This window comes from Benincasa hispida, chromosome 1 (assembly GCF_009727055.1).
Source record: "Benincasa hispida cultivar B227 chromosome 1, ASM972705v1, whole genome shotgun sequence".
Classification (NCBI taxonomy): Eukaryota; Viridiplantae; Streptophyta; class Magnoliopsida; order Cucurbitales; family Cucurbitaceae; genus Benincasa; species Benincasa hispida.
This window is the reverse complement of record NC_052349.1, coordinates 19,211,457-19,238,121: the sequence shown is the minus strand read 5'-3', so window position 1 is coordinate 19,238,121 and position 26,665 is coordinate 19,211,457. Positions and strand designations below refer to the sequence as shown.

The window sequence follows — 26,665 nt, the reverse complement described above, 5'->3', positions numbered from 1 at the left end:
CAATCATAAAAGTTTGAAGTAAGTCTTTGATCAGAAAGAGTTAAATATGAGTCAGAGAAGATGGTTAGAGTTGATCAAAGATGATAATTTTACTATTGATTATCATCCAGGCAAAGCTAATGTGGTAGCTGATGCTTTGAGTAGAAAGGCATTATGCTCGAAAGCTTCATTGAATGCTATCAGTTCATCTCTTTTGTGTGAACTAAAAAGCTGTAATGTAGTAGTAGCAGCAGATAACTAGGAAGGTTTAATCACACAATTTCAGGTAAGACATAGTCTAATTGACAAGATTATTGAGGCACAGAAAGATGATGGAATTTGGAAGCAGATAAGAGAAACAGTGGAGCAAGGCCATCATACAGACTATGATGCAAGGAACGACAGAGCTATAATAAGATATAACCGTGTATGTGTTCCTAATAGGTCAAAATTAAAGTAAGAGATTTTAGAGGAATCCTATAGCTCAACTTATACGATGCATCCAAGTAGCACTAAAATGTATCGAACATTGAAATAGTTCTATGGGTGGCCTAAAATGAAACATGATATAGTTGAATATGTATTGAAATGCATGATTTGCCAACAAGTTAAACCTATCAGACATAAAACGGCTGGGCTTCTAAATCCACTCCTAGTGCCAGAATGGAAGTAGGAACATGTTACCATGGACTTTTTGTTTGGACTTCCTCGCGCTCAGAATGGTCATGATGGCATCTAGGTGATAATTTATAGGTTGAATAAGAGAGTGAGATTTTTGCCAGTTAAAACCACTTATTCCTTAATAAGTTGGCTAAAATGTAAGTAGTAAAGATTGTTAGCCACTGTGGAGCACCAGTATTGATTGTCTCTAACCAAGATTCTGTTGGGTTTTATGTCCTAAAATTCGTGGTTTGTAAACATTAAACTTATTTTGAAAATTCAATAAGTTGTTATTGAATATATGAATTGCTTATTTCGTTTTAGAAATAAATATAATAAACTAAAAGATCCATAACTATTATATGAGTACTTGAACTTTATGTGGAGATATAAAAGTGGATCAGATTCGAGTAAATAGTCAAAATGATCTATAGTATATGAATAACGTTGGGTTCCTTATTCTAATAACACTATTGGATGTGGCCCACTCTGTAGTTGTTACAAAGAGTTGTAAAGTGCTACAAACGAAGTGATCCTAATTTATACATGTGATGACATGAGTAGTGGGGGTGTTTTGTGCAATGAGTTTGCACAAGATCGGACCACGAAATAAGTCACTCTTACTTTATAATACTGTTTACTGTCTAAGACTGACTATTTCAAAGCGATGACCTAGGTAACTTGACCTTAATCCTGAGCTAACTATAAACGCCTGTTTATTCGGGATTATCCTTAGATTTGCATAGGTGAGGGTTGGCTCAACAATGCTGGCTCAATAAGCCTCCCATTTCAGGGGTAAGCCCGGGTAGATTGCTGGGAGCATAAGGTGCAAGATGGAATTCACTTCTACCCACTTTCAGGAATAGTGGAGAAGTTGTTCCCTTAAATATTGACTCGGGGTCTTGAACAAAATATCCCACCCTCTCATTGGCTCGAGAGGGACTCAGTTTGGTGATCAAATCACAAACCAATTATTCATTAGAGGATCAGTAGAACTTAAGGAACAAGAGGTAATCTCGAGGGTAAAATAGCCTTATGACCTAGCCGTTATTACGAACAACGTGTGAAGGGTTAACTTATTAATCATGGTTATATCGAATGGATACAATATATCTACAGTAAGGAGAGTGCAACTACGGGCTTTAATGAAGTGACCCAGTAGTTAATGAATGGGGGTTAATTCAATGTAAAGAGTTTAGTAAATTAATCTGTAGGTCCAACAGGTCCCCCTACTAGCTCACAAATGGATTAGCCTTAGAGTAGCATGATAAGTTGATTTCAAACGTTCAAATTAGAACTAAGGGAGTTAATAATTATATGTGATATAATTACATATTTAATATTGGAATTAAACAGAATTGGAGAATTGATTAATATTTAAATATGATTTAAATATTAAATCCATGGTAATGGAGTTTAAGGGAATTAATAATTATATGTGATATAATTACACGTTTAATATTGGAATTAAACGGAATTGGAGAATTGATTAATATTTAAATATGATTTAAATATTAGATCCATGGTAATGGAGTTGGTGAAGAATTAATTTAATATTTGATATTAAATTAATAAGATTAATTGAATTATTTAATTGATGTATTAATTTTATTAGAAAATTAATTATTGAATTAGTTTTGTAAAATTAATAATATCTCATGTTTTAATTGAAATGTTATTTGTTTTTGGGAAATCAGTTTAAAACAAGAAAATTGGAAATGGAAAAATGGTTTTTTCCACTTTCATTTTTCAGCAGCTCACTCACTTTCCATTCTTCTTCAGCTCAATTAATTCAAGCATGAGCTATGATTCATGTAAGACTGTTAGTTCATGAAAGTCATGTAATATAAAGCTGGAATTCTAAGTGGAAGAAGAGATGCATCAGTTGAAATTTTGTTGAGAAATAGTGTTTGAAGAACTGTTCTTCAACCAGCCAATAACCCAATCCTCCTCTCCTAATTCCCTTAATCCAAGCTTACTTTGAGTCCCACAACTTAATCTAAAGACTAAGAGGATAGTAGGGAAGCCCTTGTTGTAGTTTACAAGCAAAAATCAAGGAGGTTGCAGTTGAAGATCTTGATTCAAAGGTACTTCAAAGGTTAGTGTTGAAACTCTGTTTCTCGTTCATAAGCATGCTTAGTTTGAAACCAAAATTAATGAATTAGAATGCTTAATGTGTTGGGGTTGATGCCCTAAAGTCTCGTGTCCTGTAGTTTGTAAACAGTTTGTATGAATGCTTGTGTTGTTAATATATGATATTTTACTTCACATCTTGTATTTTTGCTCATTTGCTTGTTTTATTTGCTTTACCACAAACCAGTAAACATAAAATCCCTAGTTATCTGTATGTGACTCAAGCATGTATGTGGTGACATACAAGTGGATCATGTCTTGAGTGATAACTAAAATGGTCTGTAGTATATGGATATAGGAGGGAAACCTTATCTAGTAACGTTACGGATGCGACCCGCTTTGTGGAATGGTCACAAGTGTTGTGACTTGTCATAGATGGTCTGATCCTGATCATTTGTGTTGGAGACATGCAAGCGGGGCATCCTATACAAAGAGTTTGTATAAGACCTGACCACAAAATGTTAACGTCTCGTTATATAACACCGTTCATGATAGAGACTTCACTTCACTAGGATGACCATAGGTAACATGACCTCAATCCTTAGTGAGTTGAGAACTCTGCCATTGAGGGCGGTTATTTGATTTGTATGGGTGCGAGTGGCCAGGTCGCCGATTCAAACCTACCATTTTAGGGATTTGTCTGATTTGGGAGCTGGGAACTCAGCTACACAAGATGGAATTCACTCCTTCCCTGAGGCAGAGGTAAGTAGATAGATAGCTTCCTTAAGGGCTGATTCCGGGGCTTGAACGATGTGGTGCCACACACCATCTCTTGGCCTGAGAGGTGTTTACACATAGTTAGACTATGTTGTATTGTTCGTTAGAGGAATCAGTGGTACTTAAGAAGTGAGATGTAACTACAAGGGCAAAACGGTAATTTGGTCCAGCTATACTTACGAGCATCTGTGAAGGGTAATTATACTCATGATTGGTTATATTTGATGGATATAGAAATATATTTGTGGTAAGAAGAGTTCAGCTGTTGGTCTTTATTGGAATGCCTGGCCGTTAATCTGATGGTGGATCTCGTGGCTAAAGAGTTTAGTCAGCTATTCATGAACCATTAGAGCTTCGAGCCACAGGTCCATTAGGTTCTTTAGGTAGCTTGGATAAAGTTAAAACCAGTATTTGTGTTAATTTGAAATGTTCAAATTGACAAGAGGAACTTCGATTATATATGATATAATTGGACTAGTTAATTATATATGCTATAATTGGCTAAATGTATGAGATACATTATTTTGGAGGAAATTAGATCTAAATATGATTTATATCAAGTAGAGGAGAAAATACTATAGTAGATATGTGATATCAAACTATAGGTTAAAAATATAATATGATTATATTTATTAATTAATTAATTGGTTAATTATATGATAATTAATCCAAAAATCACATTTGGACGTGAGTTAGTGGGACGCGTCGGTTTTTGTAATCGATGAACAAAGAAATTCGTTTCATTTTTGAAGATATAGTTCAATCGCTCGTCGAAAAGAAAGAAGAGCGCGCTCGTTGGTGGAATCGTAAACGATCGCTTAAAGTTTCGAGAGCCTATACAATAGTCCTCTCCACCTAAACGATCGTCTTCCTCACGCCTAAACGATCGTATACCAGTTCCTACACGATCACATAGCTTCTCTAAACAATCGTAGTATGTGTGAAGTTTGTTAAACGATCGTATACCATTTCCTAAACGATCATGTTGTTTCTCCTAAACGATAAGTATTTTGCTATGCGAGAGCATTTTTTCCCCTCCCACTTGCTTATCACCTACACGATCTGGTATTCCTCCTTCCTCTACCAAATTCACCAAAGACCATGCTTTGGGTTCTCACTCCGAGAATACCCGGGGCTCTTTTCTGGTGGTGTCGTCCGCATTGCGGTCATGAGTTTGCAGTTGTACGTGCTGCTACGTTGACGATCGGGTGGAGGTTCCCGCTGCAGCTAGTTCTGAAGTTTCGAAGACTATCTTCAACTGGTATAGAACTCTCTCCCTTGTTATATCTTGTTCTTAGCATGCCATTAATTAAGATTTGTTTGCATAACTGTGCGTTGAATGTATATTGTTGTATTTCGGTCACTGTGAGATCGGAGCGATCCGAACGTGCTCATGGAACTCTTCAATAAGAGATCCTTCATAATGATCCTGTTTTACTTCTGCTGCCTGGTTCCTGAATCCAATAATTGGTATCAGAGCATCATTTAAGCATTCAATTCGATTTAACTTTGGCTTGGTGGGTGTTTTTCCATAAGATATATGAAAATGATGAACTGATATAGTTTCTCTAAGTTTTGGCATTGTTTTCTTTTCAATTATGTTGTAATTCTTATAATTGGCTCTTGTTTGATGAGCCTTAATGTTTGTTTAAGTGTCTGTAATTCATATGGAGTCATTAAAGTTGCAATTAGGTTGTAATTGAAGAAAGCAGTGAAGAAGGTCGAGCAGAAGGAACCAGATTTTTAGTATCTGCTCAAAACTCGATGCTCGATGCTCCAAAACTCAATGCTCAAAAACTCTATGCATGATGCCTTACTCGATAAGCAACTCAATGGTATTTTGTGAAATACTCGATGCACGATTTGAGGTGAGAGATAGAGTTTTTCTGAAGCTTTCCCCTTGGAAAGAAGTACTATGTTTTGGTTGGAAAGGAAAGCTGAGTCCTAGATATATAGGACCATATGAAATCCTGGAATGCATAGAATCATCAGCCTACCGTTTGGCATTGTCAATGGAGCTTTCTAGGATACTTGATGTGTTCCATGTGTCAATGTTGCGTAAATATGTTCTAGACCTGTCTCATGTTCTATAATCACAACCACTACAACTTAAGGAAAATCCGTCCTTTGAGGAAGAACCTATACAAATCTTAGATAGAAAGAACCATGTATTGAGGAACAAGACGATTCTACTAGCCAAAGTGTTGTAGAGAAATCATGCAATGGAAGAAACAACCTAGGAAAGCGAACAACAAATGAGAGCCACATATCCTCAGTTTTTCTCCTGATGACTTTTAGCTGAATTTTGAGGACGAAATTCACAGAAAGGGGGTACTAACTTGTAATCCCTTCTTCTTTTTCCCTCTTATTTAAGCTTAGGATTAACCTAAATAAGTGAGCTTAGAATGTACCTAAATGAATAACTTGGATTATATGACCTAAAAAAGTTTTGATGCTAAGTGTTGAAATTAAAAGTTGGAAATTACTTAACAAACACAAGTTCTTTTAGAAACTTATTAATATTTTTTATTGTTGGAGTAAGTTATCATGATTGGGCACTTACTAATGAATATGAGTTTGATTGGCTAAGTGTTACAATGAAAGAAAGAACAAAATTTTGTAGGACATACAAGTTGGCTGAGGGGGTGTTAGACTTGTTTAGCTTGTAAAATCATTTTTGGATTAATTTCCTAAATTTTAAAATTAATTTAACTTGATAAGTCATCTAGGGCTATAAAGGATAAGAAAAAATGAGTAAAAGTCATGTAATAGGTCAAGCAAGCAGGTGGTTTGATGGTTTTGATTGAAGGAAATAGTGAGTAGTTTTGGCCAGAAAATTAGGGTTTGAAGAAGACGATGGTTCTCCCAAAAAAACTCATGCAAAATCTAACAATTTTGAACACAATTAAAGCTTACTGAGTTAGGAGTTTAACCTGGGGCTTCCGAATGATATGAATTCAAACTAGTGGAGAAATTGTGAAGAAAGTGAAGGTTGTCTATAAAATTGGAAAATCCGAGCAAAGTGTAGTCCAGGAGAGATTATGAGCTGCAGAAGATGAGTTAAGAGCTTCAATTTTTAGGTTAGTTAGTTTAAAGGTTCCTTAACATATTCCATGAAGGAAGTATGTGAAACCTTTTGCTTTAAGTTGGGTTAAAAATTTATTAAAGTGAAGTCAAGGTTTTTTTGAACAGGACGGTAGCAGTGCCACCCATCTTGAACACCCATCATCGCCCCTGCCACCCATCTTGCATGCCAATCAGCGCCCCTACGGCCCATCTTACATGCCCAACAAGCCCACTAGCCCCTTTGAATGTCCACCTTGCACACCCAGCATGCCAACATGCATGCCCATGCCCCAGTTTGATGACATTGAATAGTTTTAGGCCATTTTGGGTGTTGGTGAGCCTTTTTGAAGCACAATTAAGATTTTCTTGATATTTTTACCCTAAACTGAATAATTTTGGATTAAAAAGTGATTTTTGGGCCATTCTGGATAATTTGAGAAAAATAGACCTAAGAAGCAAAATGTGAGTGTTTAGGTGCTAAAATGAGTTCAATTGGTCACATTGAATCACTACAGGCTGTTTAGGGCTAATTTGACCTATTGTGAGTATCTAGTAACCTTGGGACTTTGTTTTAGGTCAAAATGAGGTTGGAAAAGCTTATAACCCGAAGAGCTCATGCCATTAATCATGAGCGGTTTACTTTTGAATGTTTTGATATGAAAAGTATTTATATATGATAGTATGCTACGATTTATGAAATGTGATGACATAATCTGATTTAATTGACTAGTATTTCAAAAATACTTAAATCATGATCCCTGAACTCTCATTGGTTTTATATGAGTTGGACTTATGAAAATATAGTTTGGAACCTGATTTTACATAATTGTGATTTGTATGGTTTTATACGAAAACCTCTCGATGGTGGACTTTGATAGAAAAATAGGCATGTGTAGTGGAATTGAGGACCAATTTTACTCTAACTGCACAAAAATAACATACAACCCTAAATTAATTAATTAGGATTTTTTGAAATATTACATTTGAAGCTCACGAAACGCTTCTATCTCCGCCCGAACACGAATCGGACAACCATTAGAGCTGACCTACTATCCTCTGGACTTAGAATCGGGTTGTGGGACCCGATGGATGAAAAAACCGAGAGAGAGAGAAGGAGATGGATTTTTTTTTTTTGGGGGGGTTGGGTTTGGGTTTTGATATTTCTCAAAAATGGTAATTTTTTCCGGCCCAATTTAGAAATTAATATTGCCCAAATTGTCAAAAGTCTTCTATCCAAATTGAAAGCCCAAATTTATAGAAAAAAAACCATGCAAAAATTGCATGAAACAAATTCATAAAAACCCAACACCTCAAAATCCACTATCTAAGTGTGCTTGATGTCTCCACTATAAGCCAACATCTAGCCCACTATCTTGTTAGTGGAATTATCCAACAACAAGTTTGGATTTTCCCACTAACTTTAGTCAAAGGGCAAAATGGTCATTTTTTCAAAGTCAAATTTTGACAGAAAAGTCAACATTTTGACTTTTTATGATTTTTTTCGTGTTGAGTGATTTTGACCTCCCGAGCATGAATCCGTATTCATTTTCTCGAAATTCAAATCACATTTGAATATAAGGCCGGTCAAAGTTTGACTTTTCAAAGTCAAAAGTCAATTCTTTGACTTTTTACATCTTTGACCATTTCCATTATTTTTGAGCTTCCTAATATGAATGTATTCATATTCTTGATATTTAAACCACATTTAATCATTAAAGCTGTATCTCTAAACTGAAAACCGACCACTATATCACATATACTTGTCGGCTTCTCTCTCTTCACCTAATTCGAACAATTCGAATCATTCTATCATACCGTTCTAAGTTTATTCCATATGAGTTAGTAGGGGAACCTAATGAACCTATAGATCATGGGCTCCAACGATCCGAGATTAGCTGGCTAAGCTCTTTTAGATGGAGCTAATCAACATTCGTTAACTAACGGGTCATTCCACTATAGTTCCATAGTTGCACTCCCCTCACTATAGATATATTTGTGTCCATATGATATAACCATGATTAGTAAGCTAATCCTTCACAGGTTGTTCGTAATCTCGGCTGGGTCATAAAAATCGTTTTACCCCCAAGACTATCTTATTCATTAAGTTCCACTGATCCTCTAATGAACAATTGGTTTAAGGTTGTAATGACCTGACCCCTTAGGACTTAAGTTAGGCCGTCACTAAATATATGCATGCATGGAACTTAAAAAGACACTCTGTTATGGTGAAATAAATGTTAATTAAATAAGGTAAGTTCAAAAGACTTTCATTAAACTCAAACATTAAAAAACAACAGTAGGGTACCCATAAATCATAAATGATAATAAATAAGTCTGAAAACGATTATTAATAGCAAGTCTTAAACATCAAAACTGAAAGTTAAGAAAAACATGAAAAGAACTCTAAATCTCATGAGCGGAAACATAAAACTAGTCCCAGTGGCTCAATCACGAATTCCGCTTGTCCGTCGCCGGTGCATCTCTACCTTTACTTGAAACAACAACATGAGAAATAATAAGTATAAAATACTTAGTAAGTAACCCCACTACTGAGGTTAGGTTAGGCATCTATGTCCTCTAGATGCCTACATCTGGTGGAACATATAAACTATCCTAGTCCTCATGGGACATATACATACATGAAAAACTGAGTTTTATCCTACTGTAGCTAAATATGTCCACTACCTCTAGTAAGTCTCGTTGAACCCATAACCTCTGGTGAATCCCGAAGGAAACACAATCTCTTACATACGCATGGTTATGCATACACCTCTTTCGTATACACATAATCCACTTAATGTGTACCTCTTTCGTACACATGGTTACGTATACACCTCTTTCGTATACACATAACCCACTGAATGTGTACCTCTTTCGTACACCTGGTTAAGTATACACCTCTTTCGTATACACCTAACCTACTGAGTATGTACGTCTTTCGTACATCTAGTTATGTATACACCTCTTTTGTATACACATAATCCACTTAATGTGTACCTCTTTCGTACACCTGGTTAAGCGTACACCTCTTTCTTATACACCTAACCTACTGAGTATGTACCTCTTTCGTTCATCTAGTTATGTATACACCTCTTTCGTATACACATAACCCACTGAGTATGTACCTCTTTCGTACATTTAGTTATGTATACACCTCTTTCGTATGCACATAACCCACTGAATGTGTACCTCTTTCGTACACCTGGTTAAGCATACACCTCTTTCGTATACACCTAACCTACTGAGTATGTACCTCTTTCGTACATGTAGTTATGTATACACCTTTTTCGTATACATATAACCCACTGAGTATGCACCTCTTTCGTACACACATAACCTACTGAGTATGTACCTCTTTCGTACATCTAGTTATGTATACACCTCTTTCGTATACACATAACCTACTGAGTATGTACCTCTTTTGTATACCCCCAGATACTTTCTATATATGTAGGGATGTGTACCTCTTTCGTACACATGGTTAGGTATACACCTCTTTCTTATACACATAAGCCACTGAGTATGTACCTCTTTCTTACACCCTAGTACCCTCTAGATATGTATCACTTTCATACACACCAGCCCTAGTACATCACTTTCATGTACTAGCACCCTTGGACGTGCATCACTTCATGCAGTCACATAGTCTAGAAAGGAAAAGAGTTTGCATCTAACTTCATATTACATATAACATTCACCTAATCATGAATCCTCTAAAATCTCCTGATCAAGGTCAGGTTAGTTAACCTCAACATACGTAATTAATCTAGTATTAATGGATCCACTCTAGTACATCACTTTCATGCACTAACTCATGTAATAATCAAACATTTGAAATTTCATAATACATCATATAACTTACACACTTTCCTAATAAATCACATTGATAAGCACATCAACAAAATACTCCAACTTTCACCTAACTTTAAGACATTTCTGTAGTAGTGTTGCTTAACTCATAATTTAGGGTCATGCCCAATCGTCCTTTTAATATATCTCATAAAATTCTAAATCATGCTCATACATTAACATGCTTCAGACATATTATCACATGCTCATATACCTTTTCTAAACAGTCCATTAAATCTCATAATAGTCAGGGTTATCCTTGTAACTAGTCTTAAAAATCCTCAAAATAAATCATAAATTTACCACCTGACATAAAGGCGATTCCAGTAGTAAGATTACTTACCTCGAAATTAAATCTAACAAAAAGTAATCCACACCCTTCTTTAACTTAGTAAAATTCTTGAATCACACCCCAACTATGTGCTGATCCAGAAATTTGTTCCAAGCTTAGCACGGAGATACCAATCTATTCATAACCCAAAATTCCTTAAAGCCAAACTCTAATCGTACTGGGCATTGATTCTCGACACCTTGAAAGTTCAATCCAAGCCCAGACTCCAAGCTTCTGGCGAAAACCCTGCGGAATGGCGGCGGAAGAGGATGAACCCAACAGCTAGCAGCTGCTACGCTGGCGAACAACGGCTGGAAGGGCGAACTGAAACAGCGCGGAGCAGATCTGAACAACGACACGGGTAGCAAAGTGTCGGAATGACTGCTAATGCATCTGGAAGCGATGGCCATCGGGGTGGGGGGGGAGGGGTTCGCATGCGGTCAGGCCTCGACGAACGTTGGGGCGTCGGCTGGGCAACAATGGTAACAAAACACGATGAAGGGTAGTTGACTAGAACAAAAACCTCGGTGGCGAGCAGCTAGGGTCAGACCGACGGTGTTTGGACGACGGGCTGAGGAGGGTGGCAGCTGAGAGCGGCGATGGCTAGGGTTTACACGGAAAAAAAGGAGCGGGCGGTATAAAAGGGTGAAAAAGAATAGGGAGATTTTGATTTTTATTAAATAATAATGATAATAATAATATAATAATATCATTATCAAACTTAAAAAAAAAAAAAAAGGAAATAAAATAAGCTTCCTTTTATTCCTTTCCTTATTCTATTTTATTTTATCAACTTTCTTTCTTCCCCAAAAATGAAAATAAACCCTGCCATTAATTTCTAAATTGAACAATTTTGTAAGATCCAAAAATTAAATTCCCGCACTTACACTTGAACTCCAAAATTCCAAAAATGCCCTCAAATAATAAAAAAAATTACTGAAACTACATTAATACTAAAAAAAAATATGGGGTGTTACAAAGGTCTAACCTTTAAACCAAACACCTCTCAGGCCAAGGAGAGGGTGAGGCCCCTTGTTCAAGACCTGGATTCAGTACTAAAGGGAACAACCTATCTACTATCCTTATAACGGGTAGGAGTGAATTTCGTCTTGCACCCTATGTTCCCAGCTATCCACCTGATCTTGCCCCTGAAATAGGAGGCTTATTAGGCCAGCGATAATGAACTACCCTCACCTATGTAGATCTAAGGATAATTCTGAGTGAATAGGAGTTCATAGTTAGCTCAGGATTAAGATTAAGTTACTTAGGTCATCAAAAAAGTAGTCAGTTTTATACATAAAATGGCGTTCAGAACGTAAAAAGTGACTATTTCATGGTTCAGTCTTATGTAAACTCTTTACTCTACATAGGATGCCCCACTTTCATGTCTCCACATGAACGGTTTAGGATCACATCGTTTGTACTAACTACAAAATGGGTCACATCCATAATGTCCCCAGAATAAGGTGTCCAACCTTATTCATATACTATAGACCATTTTGGCTATATATTTGAACTTGATCCACATTTATGTCACTACATAAAGTTAAAACTTAAACTTAATAGCCTCAGATTCTTAATTTATTGGATTCATGAATATAGAATTTGATTTTACTAAAGATTTTCAATAACAGCTTTATTGAACAAGAATATGATATTACAAACTACGAGTTTTAGGATATAAAATCCAACAGACTTAAGATTGTTGGATGTTTGTGAAAGTGGTTTAAACTATTGATTCCCGAGAGATGGTTACTTTTTCGTGCTATTTGAATGTGTTTCAGTAGCACTACTTAGGGGATCAGGGGGCTATCGAGGTCAAAGTTGGCCAGAGTATATCATGTCCAAAAGAACCTGCACATATAGCACCACCCAGGCTAACAGAAGGCTACCGGGGTCAAATGTGGCCAGAGTATACTGGGGAGTCCAGAGTAACCTGAGCCTGGTGAGGATCTATGTTTAGCCTTGATGCAGGTTGGTGTGCACATATAACCTTGTGATTTGGTTTACACTACGGGGGGCATTCTTTGTCCAGAGTAACCCACCGTTGTAAACGAGTATTTGGGTACACAGTTGGTGTGGTTTCTGATAACACTTGATGCTTTATAATGTGTTTTCTATGAGATTTGATCATGCTACTGTTTTACTAGCATACGTTTGAGATGTTGTTGAATCTTTTATATTTTGCCAATGATATACTCAACGATTTGACTTCCTCAATTGATGATTTAGAAAGAGAAACTTTATGTTTATATTAAATTACCATTCTGGGCATTAACTCATGTTTTCAGTGTTTTATATTTCCCTCTCTAGGTAGCGATAAAGTTTCAGATCCAAGCTGGGTTGTCTACTATCACGCAACGAGGACTCCTGCTACATCTTAGGTCTTTATGTTTAAAAGTCTTATTGTGAATAGGTTGCATACCACGAACCACATGTAATGAGTTTTGGGAGTGTGGGATAAAGTAGTTGTAGTTGTACAGTTTAAAGGTGTTTTTGTAGTACTTAAACTGTGTCGATGTTTGTATATAACAAAAGATGGAAAGCCATGATATGTGCTTGCGAATATCATGATACAAAATATGTCGAATTGGAATCTAATATATTGAATGATTATTGTGTAACTGTTTAGGTTTTGGCACAGGTTGAGTTAGTTAGTTATGCTAAATGTCATTAAGGGAGGTGATGTTTAGCATCTTCACATCTCTTTCTGGATTACACGGGTAATCTAGGAGGGGGTGTGACAATTATTCCTAGAATTTCTAAAATTACTTTTGAAATTTCAATGAATTCTTCTTTTTAAATTCAACAACATTAAGAGTGTAGACTCGACCATTTGATCTCTTGGGTGAGCATAACATGTCTTAGAGTGTATTTGGAATGCATTTTCAAGTATTTAATTTTTTAAAAAAAGTCATTTTAGACAAAAATCGAGTGTTTGACAACCACTCAAAATAGCTTTTGAATAGTATTTTCAACAATTTTTGTCAAAAGTGTTTAAACAAAAATGATTTTTTTTTTAAAAAATACTTTTTGTTTAAATCAATCCAAACAGATCCTTAATTAATTGAGTGATACTAAGATTTGCATCTAAGTATTCACTTTTGAGTTGGCAATATAGATATCATATCCATTAAATTATATCCAAAATTAACATTTTAATAAATTTAATGAACTAAGGAGCATTTATATCTACCAACTCAAACTTAACTCAAGAAATATACTATAGGTCTAAAATGTGAACAACGTTGTGTCCTTGACAATTCTCACATAAATCAAAACTTTACTCACTTTCTGTACTTGTGAGATTCTGTTAGACATGTAATAATAATATTATTTCATTTGAGGTTTGTCATTTGTGTCATCAAGGTCTAAAATCCAACATTCAACCCTATAGTATTGCTCTTTCTCTTTTACCTTAGACCTAGTCAGATGGGTTGTCTCTTTACTATAAACTTTGAACTGTCAGGGCACTGACCCTTCAGTGTTACTATCTATGTCGATGTCATCCCATGGCACCTTCATCTTCAAAGTGGTTAAGTGATCCCAATCCTCCCTAATACTTCTTCGAAGTGAATTTTGAAAGCTATTGTCTTACACAATGAGGTGAGCATTGAAGCTATTTTCGTGACCCAATAGTGACTCCATGAGGATTTTTTAGAGTTTCTAGTCTCTGATTGGTTCAATTGAGCTTGCTAAGATAATTTTTCTCCATGAGGATGTGCCAAAAGAGAAACGATCTTCATCTAGTGTGGTACAAAACTGATTCAAAGAACATCTAAAATCATCTAACAGGAAAAACTTGATACACCAACAAGCTTCATATTTTTGTTAACCCCTTTATGATTGATGCGCGGAAATTAGAAGTCAATTTTTACTCAACAACTGAATCCCGTGGACACATTATGTGATGCATGTTCCTAAAATATGCGTTGATAGCCATGCGTCGATGGTCATGCGTTGGAATGAAAATGCGCCAACAATGTATGCGATGACCATGCGTCCTGCCACAAGTTTTCTTGCTTTCATGCCAAGTATAACATGAATGCAAGTTTCTCGGGTAATCCGAGGTCGAACACAAGGACTTGTAACTATATGTTTGAGGTGATTATGCATGCAGCGGTATAAATAAAAGAATGAAGGGGATGTTGCCATGTTAATCCTACTCCTACTCCTATCTAACAGACAATGCAATAAGAATATGCATGAAAGATAGAAATGCGACAAACCTTGACATGAAATAAATGAATGGGAAAATAGATAAAATGCGGAGATGTTTTCATTGCATCCCTTAAGAGTGACCGCAAGGGAACCTTAGTCAGCGTAAACTAATGCGATCATGCAACACTCATACAATAGTAAACCACCTCTCGGTGCGAATGCTACGGCTTCTAATGCTAAAACGCATGCGATGTATGTGCAAAAGTGTCTATAGGGCCTACACATAAGCCTCTAATTCTTGTCTATGCGATGATACACAAACAAGGCGATCACATATCATCATTCCTATTCCTAGGGTGCATGCGATGCAGTGTTGACAAACAGAGCTTATTTCTAAGTCCCTATCTCTTGCTTATGCCGATCTAATCTCGCTCTCTCGAGTCTAGATTCTAACCTAGCTCTCTCGAGTCATTAGGTTCTTTCTTTAGACTCTATCTCGAGTAATTCTAAAGGGGTGTTGGGCACAACATAAGACAAGACAAACGCATGAACTTGATTGACGCAAGGTTATTACTATCCCTAGTGAACAACACATACATTACTTAATGCGACCAACCACTTACCCTCTCAGGCAGTTGATTGTTGCTGACTTCACTCACAGACAAGCAATCCGTTAGCCTGTAGACAGGCATTGCAGTAGCTTCACACTAAGCAAATAAGGTTACTCACATACTCGCGCAACACATACCTCTCGGTAGTTTGCTACATGCTTCATATCCCTAATCCACATGACTAAGTATGTAATACCCAAGCAATCCCACTAAGTGTTGCAATGAAAGTAAAGATGCTAAGCAAAAAGATGAAGATGAAGTGGAAGGAAAAGAGAAATGCATTGAAAACACATTGTATTAATTTCTTAATTCCAAAATGTTAAACAATACAATATGAGAAAAGAAAGGAAAAGAAATGACCGGTTGGGAGCAAAGATTTTCTCCCAACGGATGTGCGTCAAGACTGCCGGTGGTGCCATGGATGGGTGGAGGAGCTGACTCTTTCGAGATCTAGCTCTAGTTGAAGGCTCTGGTCGTCACTCGGAATGGATGAAGGAGGTGAAGAACTTTCAGCCATCTTCTCACGCAGTTTGCCTGGATTGTGGGGAAAATCCTCGGTTGAGGGACAATCTCCGGATCCATGGATCATCCCCGGATGATCTGAATTTCTGCTCATCAGCTTCTATTTATAGAGTTTGGATCGCCGACAGCATTAATTGGACTGCTCTGAGTCTGACGTTTAGTGCATTAGTTCTTTCTGAACCTCTGCCACTAACGGCGTGGTAGGTGAAATGTCAACATCATCTTTGGATTTTCTTGAGGTAGATGCGTTGATGCATTCATTCCACCTACCTTGCGTTGATCCCATTAGTTGCATTGTCGCACAACCGCAATCATTTAATGACCGCATTCGCTTAATACCGCAACTCTACACGATGACCACATTCGCTTGACGAGCGCAACTCCCATGCGATGGATGCATACGACTGATTACTGCAACATCCATGCATTGGTCGATGCATTTGCCTTGCGATGAAGTGTTTCTCCGCATGCGGTTGTTTATGTGATGGTCCGGTTTCTGCATTTGCGCTCATTTCCTACATTAGCTATAAAGATAGAACATTGAACGCATAATTAACGCAAAATAACGGGTTAGCTGAGATTCGACATGTTGATCGACGCAAACTCTTTTTTTCGTGAATTCCTAGCATGATCGACGCAATTTCTGCCTAACAATCTTCAAAATTCTAAGTAAAAGGACTAAGATGTCATGGATTTCTGCATGTCATCAGTGATCTTCATCAAAGAGGCATGACCCAGGATTTTCTCTATGTTATTCGAATGTTCGGTTCAATTGTCCATGAGTTTGCTTTACATGCTTGCAAGGTTGGACCGATGGGATATGGCTCGAAAATCGCCTATTATGGGTGGATCCTTGTTTACTCTTGCTCATATTAGTTTATCTTAATTTGCTTATTCAATTGTTTTTCCTATAATAAAATAAAATAAAGTAGGGAATAAAAATACTATTTTGGTCATTTGATTTCAAAATGTTACATTTTTAATCATTAACTTCTGAGTTTAATTTTAATTTAATTCATAGGTTTCAAAATATTACAATTTTTCTTTGAGATTTTAATTTTATTTCAATTTAATCTATAAATTTTAATATTTACACTTTTAATCTCAATTTTTTTTAACTAAATATTCACGTTAGTCATTCACATTGATTAATTTAAAATAGGTATGAGTAAAATTTTAAACTAATTTTAGTAATGATAAAAAATAATTAATAGACATTAATACTAAACTAAAATTACTTTAATGATTGAACAAGGCCGCTCCCCCTAGTGGATGACTTTTAAGTTAACGTCAGATGTATATAGTTAAGCGGCGGGTGATGGACATATGCTCATTGTTTCGTTTGATCCGACTATTAAATACAAATAGCACAGATTTAATCCCATCATTGGCTTGCGTGCTCGTTCTTCTTGCTCTTGTTCATCCAATTTTCCTTTGAAATTCTCGGGATTCTTGTCTTCTCAATCCTCTACTGGTTCTGGAGTTTCTAGCTATGGCGAAGCGTACATCTGATCTGCTTGGCCATGTTCGTCCTGCTCACGAGCTTGACCCCAATGCCTTGCTCCGCTACTGCTCCTCCAACGTTCCTGCTTTTCCTCCCTTCCCATCTAATTTCCGCGTCTCTCAGGTACTTCTTCTTCCTCTTCCCCCCTCTGCCTTCTGATACTCCTAATTTGATCGCTATACTGTATTTCCTTCTCATTTCTCGACATTAGTTCGGACATGGCCAATCAAACCCCACTTATCTAATCGAAGTTACTTCCGGAGCTTCTTCGATGCGGTATGTTCTGAGGAAGAAACCTCCCGGGATCCTGCTCCAGTCTGCTCACGCCGTCGAGAGGGAGTTTCAGGTGCTTATTACTCTCTACTTCATTGCCTAACAAATGATAGAAATGGACACGAGCGAGAATGATCACAACTTCATAAAAGAAGAGTGATACTTCTTTATATTTTTCCAAATTGCAGTGGCTATGAGATCTTGAAGGTTTTGATTTCCAGCTTCAATTTCTGATGTGATAGGTTCTTCGAGCATTGGGTGATCACACACAGGTGCCAGTTCCTAAAGTTGTCTGTCTGTGTTCTGATTCAAGCGTAATTGGTACTCCATTTTATATTATGGAGTACTTGGACGGACGAATATTTTTAGACCCCAAATTGGAGGTACGTCTTGTAAGTTGTGAAGTTTTACTAGCTATTGACTTGCTTGTGATGGATTGAATGTTATTGCATTAGGGAGTTGCTCCTGAAACTAGAAGGGCAATATATTTAGAAGCTTCCAAAAGTTTAGCTTCTCTACATTCAGTTGATGTAAATGCTATCGGTCTAGGAAAATACGGGCGGCCAGAGAATTACTGTAAGCGACAGGTGTGTCCTAAATCTTGGTTCTGTTCCAATGGAGTATTAATCCTTGAAATTCTCTTCCATGCGTTAATTTGCAAGGATGTTTCACCAGAAGGGTAAAAGGACTGGTCATAACAACGTTGTTAGCCAAACCAAGTAATATAAGTAAAATTATTGCTTGTAAACTTCTGTTTCTTTTTTCTAGATTGAGAGGTGGGCAAAACAGTATATTTCATCAACCAGTGAGGGTAAAGTAGATGGAAATCCAAAAATGTTTGCACTAATTGACTGGCTACGAGCACATATTCCTTCAGAAGATTCGTCAGGTGTCGCAGCTGGCTTAGTTCATGGAGATTTTCGAATTGATAATCTTATATTTCATCCCTTTGAGGTATGCTATTTCTTCTATATAAATGTATCCTTTGAATGCCTATGTCCTCCATTTTGTATTTAGCTTGTCCTGAGGATGAGTTTTTAATCTTTGTAAAGTCTGGCACCTTGCTAACATTTATTATATCTTGGAAGTTTATGGTTGAAGTTGAGATGTATGTGTATAAATAAAACTTGCATGTTGTCTCATCCTCTGAGAGTGCAGGATCGAGTGATTGGCATTCTTGATTGGGAACTATCCACGGTGGGAAATCAAATGTGTGATGTTGCTTATTTCTGCCTGGTATGTGGGGCATTTCTCTTCTATAATGTTCAATAATCACCATAAGGTTTCCGCATTTTAACTTGTAACATTAGTATGTTATTAGTTGTTGGATAATTTGTTCTCATGTACTCACATATTGAAGCTGTACTACTTCCATTTTGTTTCAGCCTTACATTTTGGACTTGCACTCGGACCTTCCAAATACAGCAAATGGTTTTAACAATATTGGAACTTTAGATGGGATTCCTTCATTAGCAGAATATTTGGCTCATTACTGTTCTGTCGCTGTAAGTAGTTATTATCAGATCACTCAATCAAGTATTTGAGTTTTGCGGCAGTCATGCAAAATGTTTTCCTTCTATGAGGGTGTAACCAAAATCTGGTTCATACTTTTCCACCATGGGAATGATTTTATTTATATTGGCCTTTTGTTATAACGGTCATCCATTATCTTGAATGTATACATTAATTTCTTTTTTTATTATTATGTTATTACTCAAACTTTGTTATTTTATGCCAATCCCTGTTGTTTATTTTTAGAAATGACATAAAACTACTTTATATTATCAATATGAACTTTTATTGATATAGTGTGGTAAATTAATTAAATTGTAATAAATTGAACTCACTTGATTTTGATTGGCAATTATTACTTAAACTAATTAATTAATATATGACTATTGAAGATTTCCTGAGTAAAAACTTTTGCAATATCAATCAGATTCATCTAATATTACCAGATGCCTATATAGTCAAACGTCCTACTACTAGATATTTCATTTCTACGGTACCCTTGAAACAAACAGCCTTGAAGAAACCATCTGTAACTATATATTGAAGGCTTGATGATGAGGAATTGGAAGTGCAACTTATCTAGTAGTAATGTCTTCAGTGTTTTGTTGTTATGCTATCTTTGTAGTCCTTAAGCATTTATTAATTCATGATATGTGTCTGATTTCTTATTCATATAAATAAATTGTGGATATAGTGTAAATAATAAGTGCCCAAGTTTCCTTTGAGCTCCTATGATATAAATAAAAATCAACGTAGATTAAATATGAGATATTTTTGAGTTGGAAATTTAGTTGGTCCATGGAAAATGAATGTTCATGGGCACATTGCATGATCTAGCTGAGGTAAATGAAGATTCATTGTCTAAAATTTATGCCACTGGTTCTTGAGGCACACTTTTGCTGGAATTTCCTTGTTGCAGGGAAAACCATGGCCATTTTCTGCTTGGAAGTTTTATGTCGCCTTCTCCATTTTCCGAGGAGCTGCAATCTATGCTGGAATTTACAGTCGATGGATTATGGTATCTTATCAGTCATTGAATATGCTAGGCAGCATGGACAAAACAAAAGGGATGAATTTTGAAGTTTTCCTTTGCAATAATTCACAGTTTTCTTTTGAGAATGCAGGGAAATGCATCAGGAGGTGAGAGTGCTCAGAATGCTGGAGAAAAAGCAAGTGCTTTCATTGATGCTGCTTGGGCATTTATTGAACAAAAATCTTTGCTTCCTGAGAATCCCCCATTAGGTAGTTCTTTTGTTTAATAAAGCTTTTTACTTCTAGTAGAACATAATCAAGGCTAACTCGTAAAGTGCTATTTCCCATTCAACAACTTCAGATTCAATTGTACAAGTTGATTCACAACATACCAGGAAGGAGAATGAAGAATGGGGCATTCTCAAAGATGGAGGAAAGTTTGTCCCCAGTAAAAAGGTCATGGAGTTGAGAACCAAATTGATTAAGTTCATGGAAGGTCATATATATCCTATGGAAAATGAATTTTATAAACTTGCTCAGTCTTCCTCACGCTGGACCATTCATCCAGAGGAAGAGAAACTAAAGGAGATGGCTAAGAGAGAAGGCTTATGGAACTTGTGGATACCTGTTTGTATTTAGACTCTTCTCTGATTTAATCGCATATACTCATACTGTTATTCTTTATAATACTAGTTTAAGAAATAAGATTCTTTTGTGCAGTTTGATAGTGCTGCTAGAGCAAGGAAACTGCTTTTCAATGGAACTAGCCACATCCTTCCTGCTGGTGTGGACAATCTTCTTCTTGGTGCTGGCCTCTCCAACCTTGAATATGGATACCTCTGTGAGATAATGGGTCGATCTATTTGGGCACCTCAGGTGTTTAATTGTGGCGCACCTGACACTGGAAATATGGAGGTAAGATCCAATTTTATGGCCTGAATTCTGCTTGCAAGGCCGCTAGCTTTATAGATTCACTGAATTGTTAACACTGCTGTAAGCACACTGACTATAATAAATTGAATAGACCAAAGAATGAATAGATTTGTATATATTTTTCATTCGGTTTATACTCTTTTACGGTTAGAGTTTTGGGTGTTGCATAGCTTCTGCGTAGGTGGGGCAGTGTATGTTATAATCATACATCTGTTGGTATCTTTGACAACAATGCTTTGGTCAAATTTTGACAAAAATGTCTGACACGATATAAGCATTCATGATTGGAAGTGGAACTATTATTGATAATTTTGTCTTGTTCATTAGGTATTGTTGCGGTATGGCAACAAACAACAACTGCATGAATGGCTCATTCCTCTGCTTGAAGGAAAGATACGGTCTGGATTTGCAATGACTGAACCCCAGGTTGCATCCTCTGATGCAACAAATATTGAGTGTTCAATTACAAGGTAACAGTGTTAAACAGTTGTTTATACTAATAGAAAAATGTATTTTGACTAGTTAATTTGTTTCCGAAAGAAAAAAAGCTTGCTGCTTATTGGATTACATTTTCCCCCCGTTTGGCAGACTTTGAAAAATGTTGAGGATATTGTAGATATTGAAAATTCAACTAAAAGGCATGTTGAATGGCTTTTCTTGACTAATTTATAGACCATCTTTATTTTTTCATTCATAGTTCGTTAATGATTTCTAAATTGTAAATTGAAATTTTTAGAAACATAGACCTTAAAGTGTACATACAGCGTTAAGTTTGTTATAGGTATATTAACTGTTAACTTACGTGCAGGGAAGGAAATACCTTTGTCATCAATGGAAGAAAATGGTGGACAAGTGGAGCGATGGATCCGAGGTGCAAAATCCTTATAGTTATGGTTAGTTCATACTATTTAGAAGATTCGTTCGTCTATTATTCTCAAATTAATTTATATTATTATTGATGCAACGAGGAGTTTTCCATTATTTGCAGGGAAAAACAGATGTTACCGCTACTCTACATAAGCAACAGTCCATGATCATAGTTGACATCCAGACTCCAGGTGTAATTATTAAAAGACCACTCACAGTATTCGGCTTTGATGACGCACCTCATGGCCATGCTGAGATAATATTTGACAATGTGCGTGTTCCTGCAACGAATATTTTACTTGGAGAGGGTCGTGGATTTGAAATTGCGCAGGTAATGTTGTTCAAATCCTTTATGCTATCTTGTCATGATGTATCCTATGGATTATCATGCTTGCATTTAAATGGAATTGACTTTGAGTATATGATAAAAACCAAATGGCTGACATGTATTGAACAATAAAAGGTAGAAGGTCTACAATAATTTCCAAATCATTTGAGGTACTTGACACTCCCTCTCTTGAAATCACTCAAAGGCTAAATCAATCAAGTTAAATGCCTACTTCCTTCTCCTCCCGCTCACTCTATTTATAACAAAACACTACCAAAAAATGGTTCAGCTAATTACTAATATTATATTAATTCCCTAATAATATTCTTAACAACCCTAATACCGTTTCTTCCCTAGAAATTTGACTAATGCGAAAGTTTAATTTTGAGTAAAATGGAGTTCTACCTAGTGTGGAACTTCCAATCTGTCACCAAGTTTATTAACCAAGAACATCGAAGCAGAACCAGATTAATTCTTATGCATGCTATGTTTTCACTATTCACCTGAGTGTTCTGATGTCCATGGAGCTGCTTGCTTTACGTAATGGTGTATGACTTTCCTTTGGTTTGTGTTAAATTATCAATTGACCCAAAAGCTTAAGCTGATGGATGACGGTAAATTAAATATTATATCATCTAAGAGTTTGCTATCTTGCTCCAGGGTAGGCTTGGTCCAGGAAGGCTGCACCATTGCATGAGGTTGGTAGGAGCTGCAGAGCGAGGTATGCAGTTGGCAGTTCAGAGGGCCCTTAGTAGAAGAGTGTTTGGAAAGTTGATTGCGGAGCAGGGTTCCTTCCTTTCAGACATCGCCAAGGTATTTGGATTCATATCACGTCCCATGGACACAATTTATTCAGTAATTGAAAATCCTAACTGGAATTCCTCAGTTCACTTTATGCCACATGATACCCTTGAAATGTATAACGATGATTGTGAGTATGGCTACGTTTGTGTCAGTGTCGTGTGGAACTTGAGAAAACGAGATTGCTGGTTTTGGAAGCAGCTGATCAGTTGGATCGGCTAGGAAACAAGAAAGCACGTGGAACAATTGCAATGGCCAAGGTAAGTTTTCGTACATTTAATAAAAGATTTGCAGTTTGTGAATTTTACAAATAGTAGCCCTCTCGTTTTATAATGGTAAATTTTCATTAATCAGAGTTAAAAGTTTTTCATGGTACCACCACGTGACATATGCAGAATAAGTCATACGGTCCAATTATATTAAAAGTAACGGCAAAATTTAAACAGAATGCAGTAATCTAAGACTGTAAATCAGAAGAGTTCAATACTATCGTTGTGACTATTAGGTATTATGATTTATAGATTTCACGTGCCATGGAGGTGTGATTCTTCATTGTTCCAAATCATGGAAACGTATCCCCAACCCCTTTTTCCTTTCTTCATGGACATTTCAATTAACATCTTGGTGAAATTCGGTACAGGTTGCAGCTCCAAATATGGCATTGCAGATTTTGGACATGGCAATGCAAGTCCATGGAGCAGGTGGCCTGTCTTCTGACACCGTTCTTGCTCATCTCTGGGCTTCTGCAAGAACCTTGAGAATAGCAGATGGCCCTGATGAAGTTCATTTGGGAACCATCGCCAAGTTGGAGCTTCGAAGAGCCAAGCTTTGAAAATTAAAAGGAAAATTCTAGGTACCATTCATTAGAAGAGGATATTAGGTGATAAAACCTGTGAAAGGTTAAGGAATAAGATAAAGAAGGGAAATAAAAGGAAGAAGAGAACTGAGTCGATGATTCTTCTGTTTTATATTGATGAAATCTGTTCTCGTGTATATTTCTGTTTAACTGGGGGATCTGTAAGCTCATGTTGTCACTATTTTTATTATTTATATTGAGTTTAATACAATATTCGCGATAAGATATACGAATTTTTTATCTCTTAATCGAGGACATTTGTCTTAATCTGGTGATGTTCATGTCAACATAATGTGACAAAAGGAAGAAAATCCATGGATTGATCCTGACACGAAATGCACAATGATAACATCAATTAAAATGGTTAATTCCCTAATGATCCTTTAGTTATGGGATAAATTGAAGTAAAATTAGTAGTTTTCTAGTTCACAAGTTAAGGTTAAACATCAATTAAAAATTGTTTAACTAAAGTCTCGTTTGATAATCATTTTATTTTTTATTTTTATTTTTGAAAATTAAATTTATGGGCACTACTTCTATCTTCAAATTTCTTCATTTATTATCTACTTTTCACTAATGGTTTTAAAAACCAAACCAAATTTTGAGAACTAAAAAAAAGTAGTTTTAAAAAAAGTTATTTTTGTTTTTGAAATTTGGCTAAGAATTCAATCATTGTGATTAAGAAAGATATAAATCATGGTAAGAAATATAGATGATATAGGCTTAATGTTTTAAAGCAAAAGAGATTTTTACGTAAGAAGCCTATCTAGTCTTTAAATTTGACTTTTCTTCAAAAATGTGTTTTAGCGTTGTTTTTGGACAGTTTTACCCTTTTCTATATTTATTTATATTTGTTAATATATATATATATATATATCTTACTTTCGAAGTTATTTTAATGATGGGAAGAGAAAATATATTTATTTTAATTTTTTTCTATTTTTCAATTTGGAAAAAAGATGAAATTTTATTTTCTATTTACCTTGGTTTTCACTATCAATTTTTTTTTTTTTTACAGATTAATGATTATTTTAAATATATCTTAGAACATTTTGACGAATTCATGATTATTTTAAATATACTTCATAACATAAATTATAAATAGTCACTGATATTAGTAAAAATAGGGAAATTAATAGTGTTTTATTTTAAAAAAAAATGAAATATTGTAATATGTACTTACTCTTTAGACCTTTTATATAGAAATCTCAAAACAAAATGGTTACTTAAACGGGCCTAAATCATAAACATTGTTTAGCCCACGAGAATGGAATTTAGAATCATCTCGAATGATTTAATTAACTAAATGTCCCTTTAGAAGAAAGTACCCTGTCTGTTTATTTATCACATAGATCATTCAAGCAAGATGTAAATTCCTTTATTATTGGAGTGCAAATGGTTTGTTTCTAGTCTTATACATTATTTTATTAGCAATGACAATACCAGTGAATTTACCAATTTTAACTTATAAATGATTTCTGAAAAATGAACTTGAAATGCCTTAAAGATACCTTGAGACGAATTAAGTATAAGTTAACTTGTTAAGATATATATCATTGACATTTACTATATTTATAAATAAATTGGTACATTTTTTATATTTAAAATAACTAATGTTTTGTTTCTAAATTTGTTTTAACTTCAAAGTTTTGTCTCTCTATCTTTTTTCTAAACTTTTATTGTATGAGTTTTAAGATTTAAAGCAAACTTGTGTTTTTTAATTATTATATATGCATCTACCATTATTGGAAAAATGCACCAGTTCGATATGTGACCACCTCCGGTGAACAATCACAATATATTGATATCAATTGTATCTATTAGACTCAATAAATACATACATTCGAAGAATCATGCTCCATCTTGAAGAGTTCCATCTCAATAACATCAATTGCACCTATTAGAATCAACAGATACCTACATTCGAAGTGATATATCCCATCTAATAAGGTTAAATTATAAATTTATTAAAAACATAGAGATAGAAGAGGTAACAAAAAGATTCTTAGATTAAGGATACAAATCTACGAACTTTCAACTCAATCAATTTTAAACAGTATAACTTCACTTTCAACTCAATCAATTTTAAACAGTATAACTTCACTAATTTAGACACAAGAAGATGAAGAACATTGATAGAAAAATGATACAAGTCTATCATTGATACTATCAGTGATGAAAACTTATACATGTCTATCATTGATAGAGATGGATAAAAGTCTATTAGTATCTACCAATATTTTTTTTTTCTATTTCTATTAATAGTTTGATATTATTTCTATGGGGGAAAATTTCTAAAATAAAAACCAAACAAATTGTATATGAATTAACAGATTTGGAACGCAAAATTGGACAAAACTATGGATGGTCTTTTATTTAAATGATTAAATATAATTAAATTAAATCTCGAATTTAGTTATCATCAGGACCCACTAAATTTAGGCAGGGAGAAGTCAGCACTTGATTTAGAGGAAAAAGTCCCAAAAAAACAAAGGCTTACTGGCTCTGAATGTTCAAGCATAACGGTATTAACTGTCATTTCGGATCTCTGCCCAACTCGCACACATATAAATACACTCCATTTGTTGAA

The 26,665-nt window shown here is 35.5% G+C and overlaps 1 protein-coding gene across 1 annotated transcript; it reads left to right on the top strand.

The window, feature by feature from the left end:
* Positions 1-17,365: 17,365 nt before the first annotated feature.
* Positions 17,366-24,304, top strand: LOC120085611 (probable acyl-CoA dehydrogenase IBR3). The gene is made up of 17 exons (XM_039041684.1): positions 17,366-17,656; positions 17,745-17,879; positions 18,049-18,189; positions 18,262-18,393; positions 18,575-18,760; positions 18,965-19,042; positions 19,192-19,311; positions 20,238-20,336; positions 20,443-20,560; positions 20,652-20,917; positions 21,011-21,205; positions 21,551-21,693; positions 22,032-22,116; positions 22,212-22,421; positions 23,079-23,231; positions 23,375-23,479; positions 23,860-24,304. The coding sequence occupies exons 1-17, from the start codon at positions 17,522-17,524 to the stop codon at positions 24,049-24,051; spliced, it is 2,493 nt and encodes an 830-aa protein (XP_038897612.1). The 5' UTR covers positions 17,366-17,521; the 3' UTR covers positions 24,052-24,304.
* The last annotated feature ends 2,361 nt before the right edge of the window (positions 24,305-26,665 follow it).

Excerpts from the sequence above, each read along its gene's own strand:
- LOC120085611 (XM_039041684.1), top strand. The coding sequence starts at position 17,522 with ATGGCGAAGCGTACATCTGATCTGCTTGGCCATGTTCGTCCTGCTCAC. Across the intron at positions 17,880-18,048 it reads CCGTCGAGAGGGAGTTTCAG|GTTCTTCGAGCATTGGGTGA; the intron begins GTGCTTATTACT and ends CTGATGTGATAG. Across the intron at positions 21,206-21,550 it reads CTGACACTGGAAATATGGAG|GTATTGTTGCGGTATGGCAA; the intron begins GTAAGATCCAAT and ends CTTGTTCATTAG.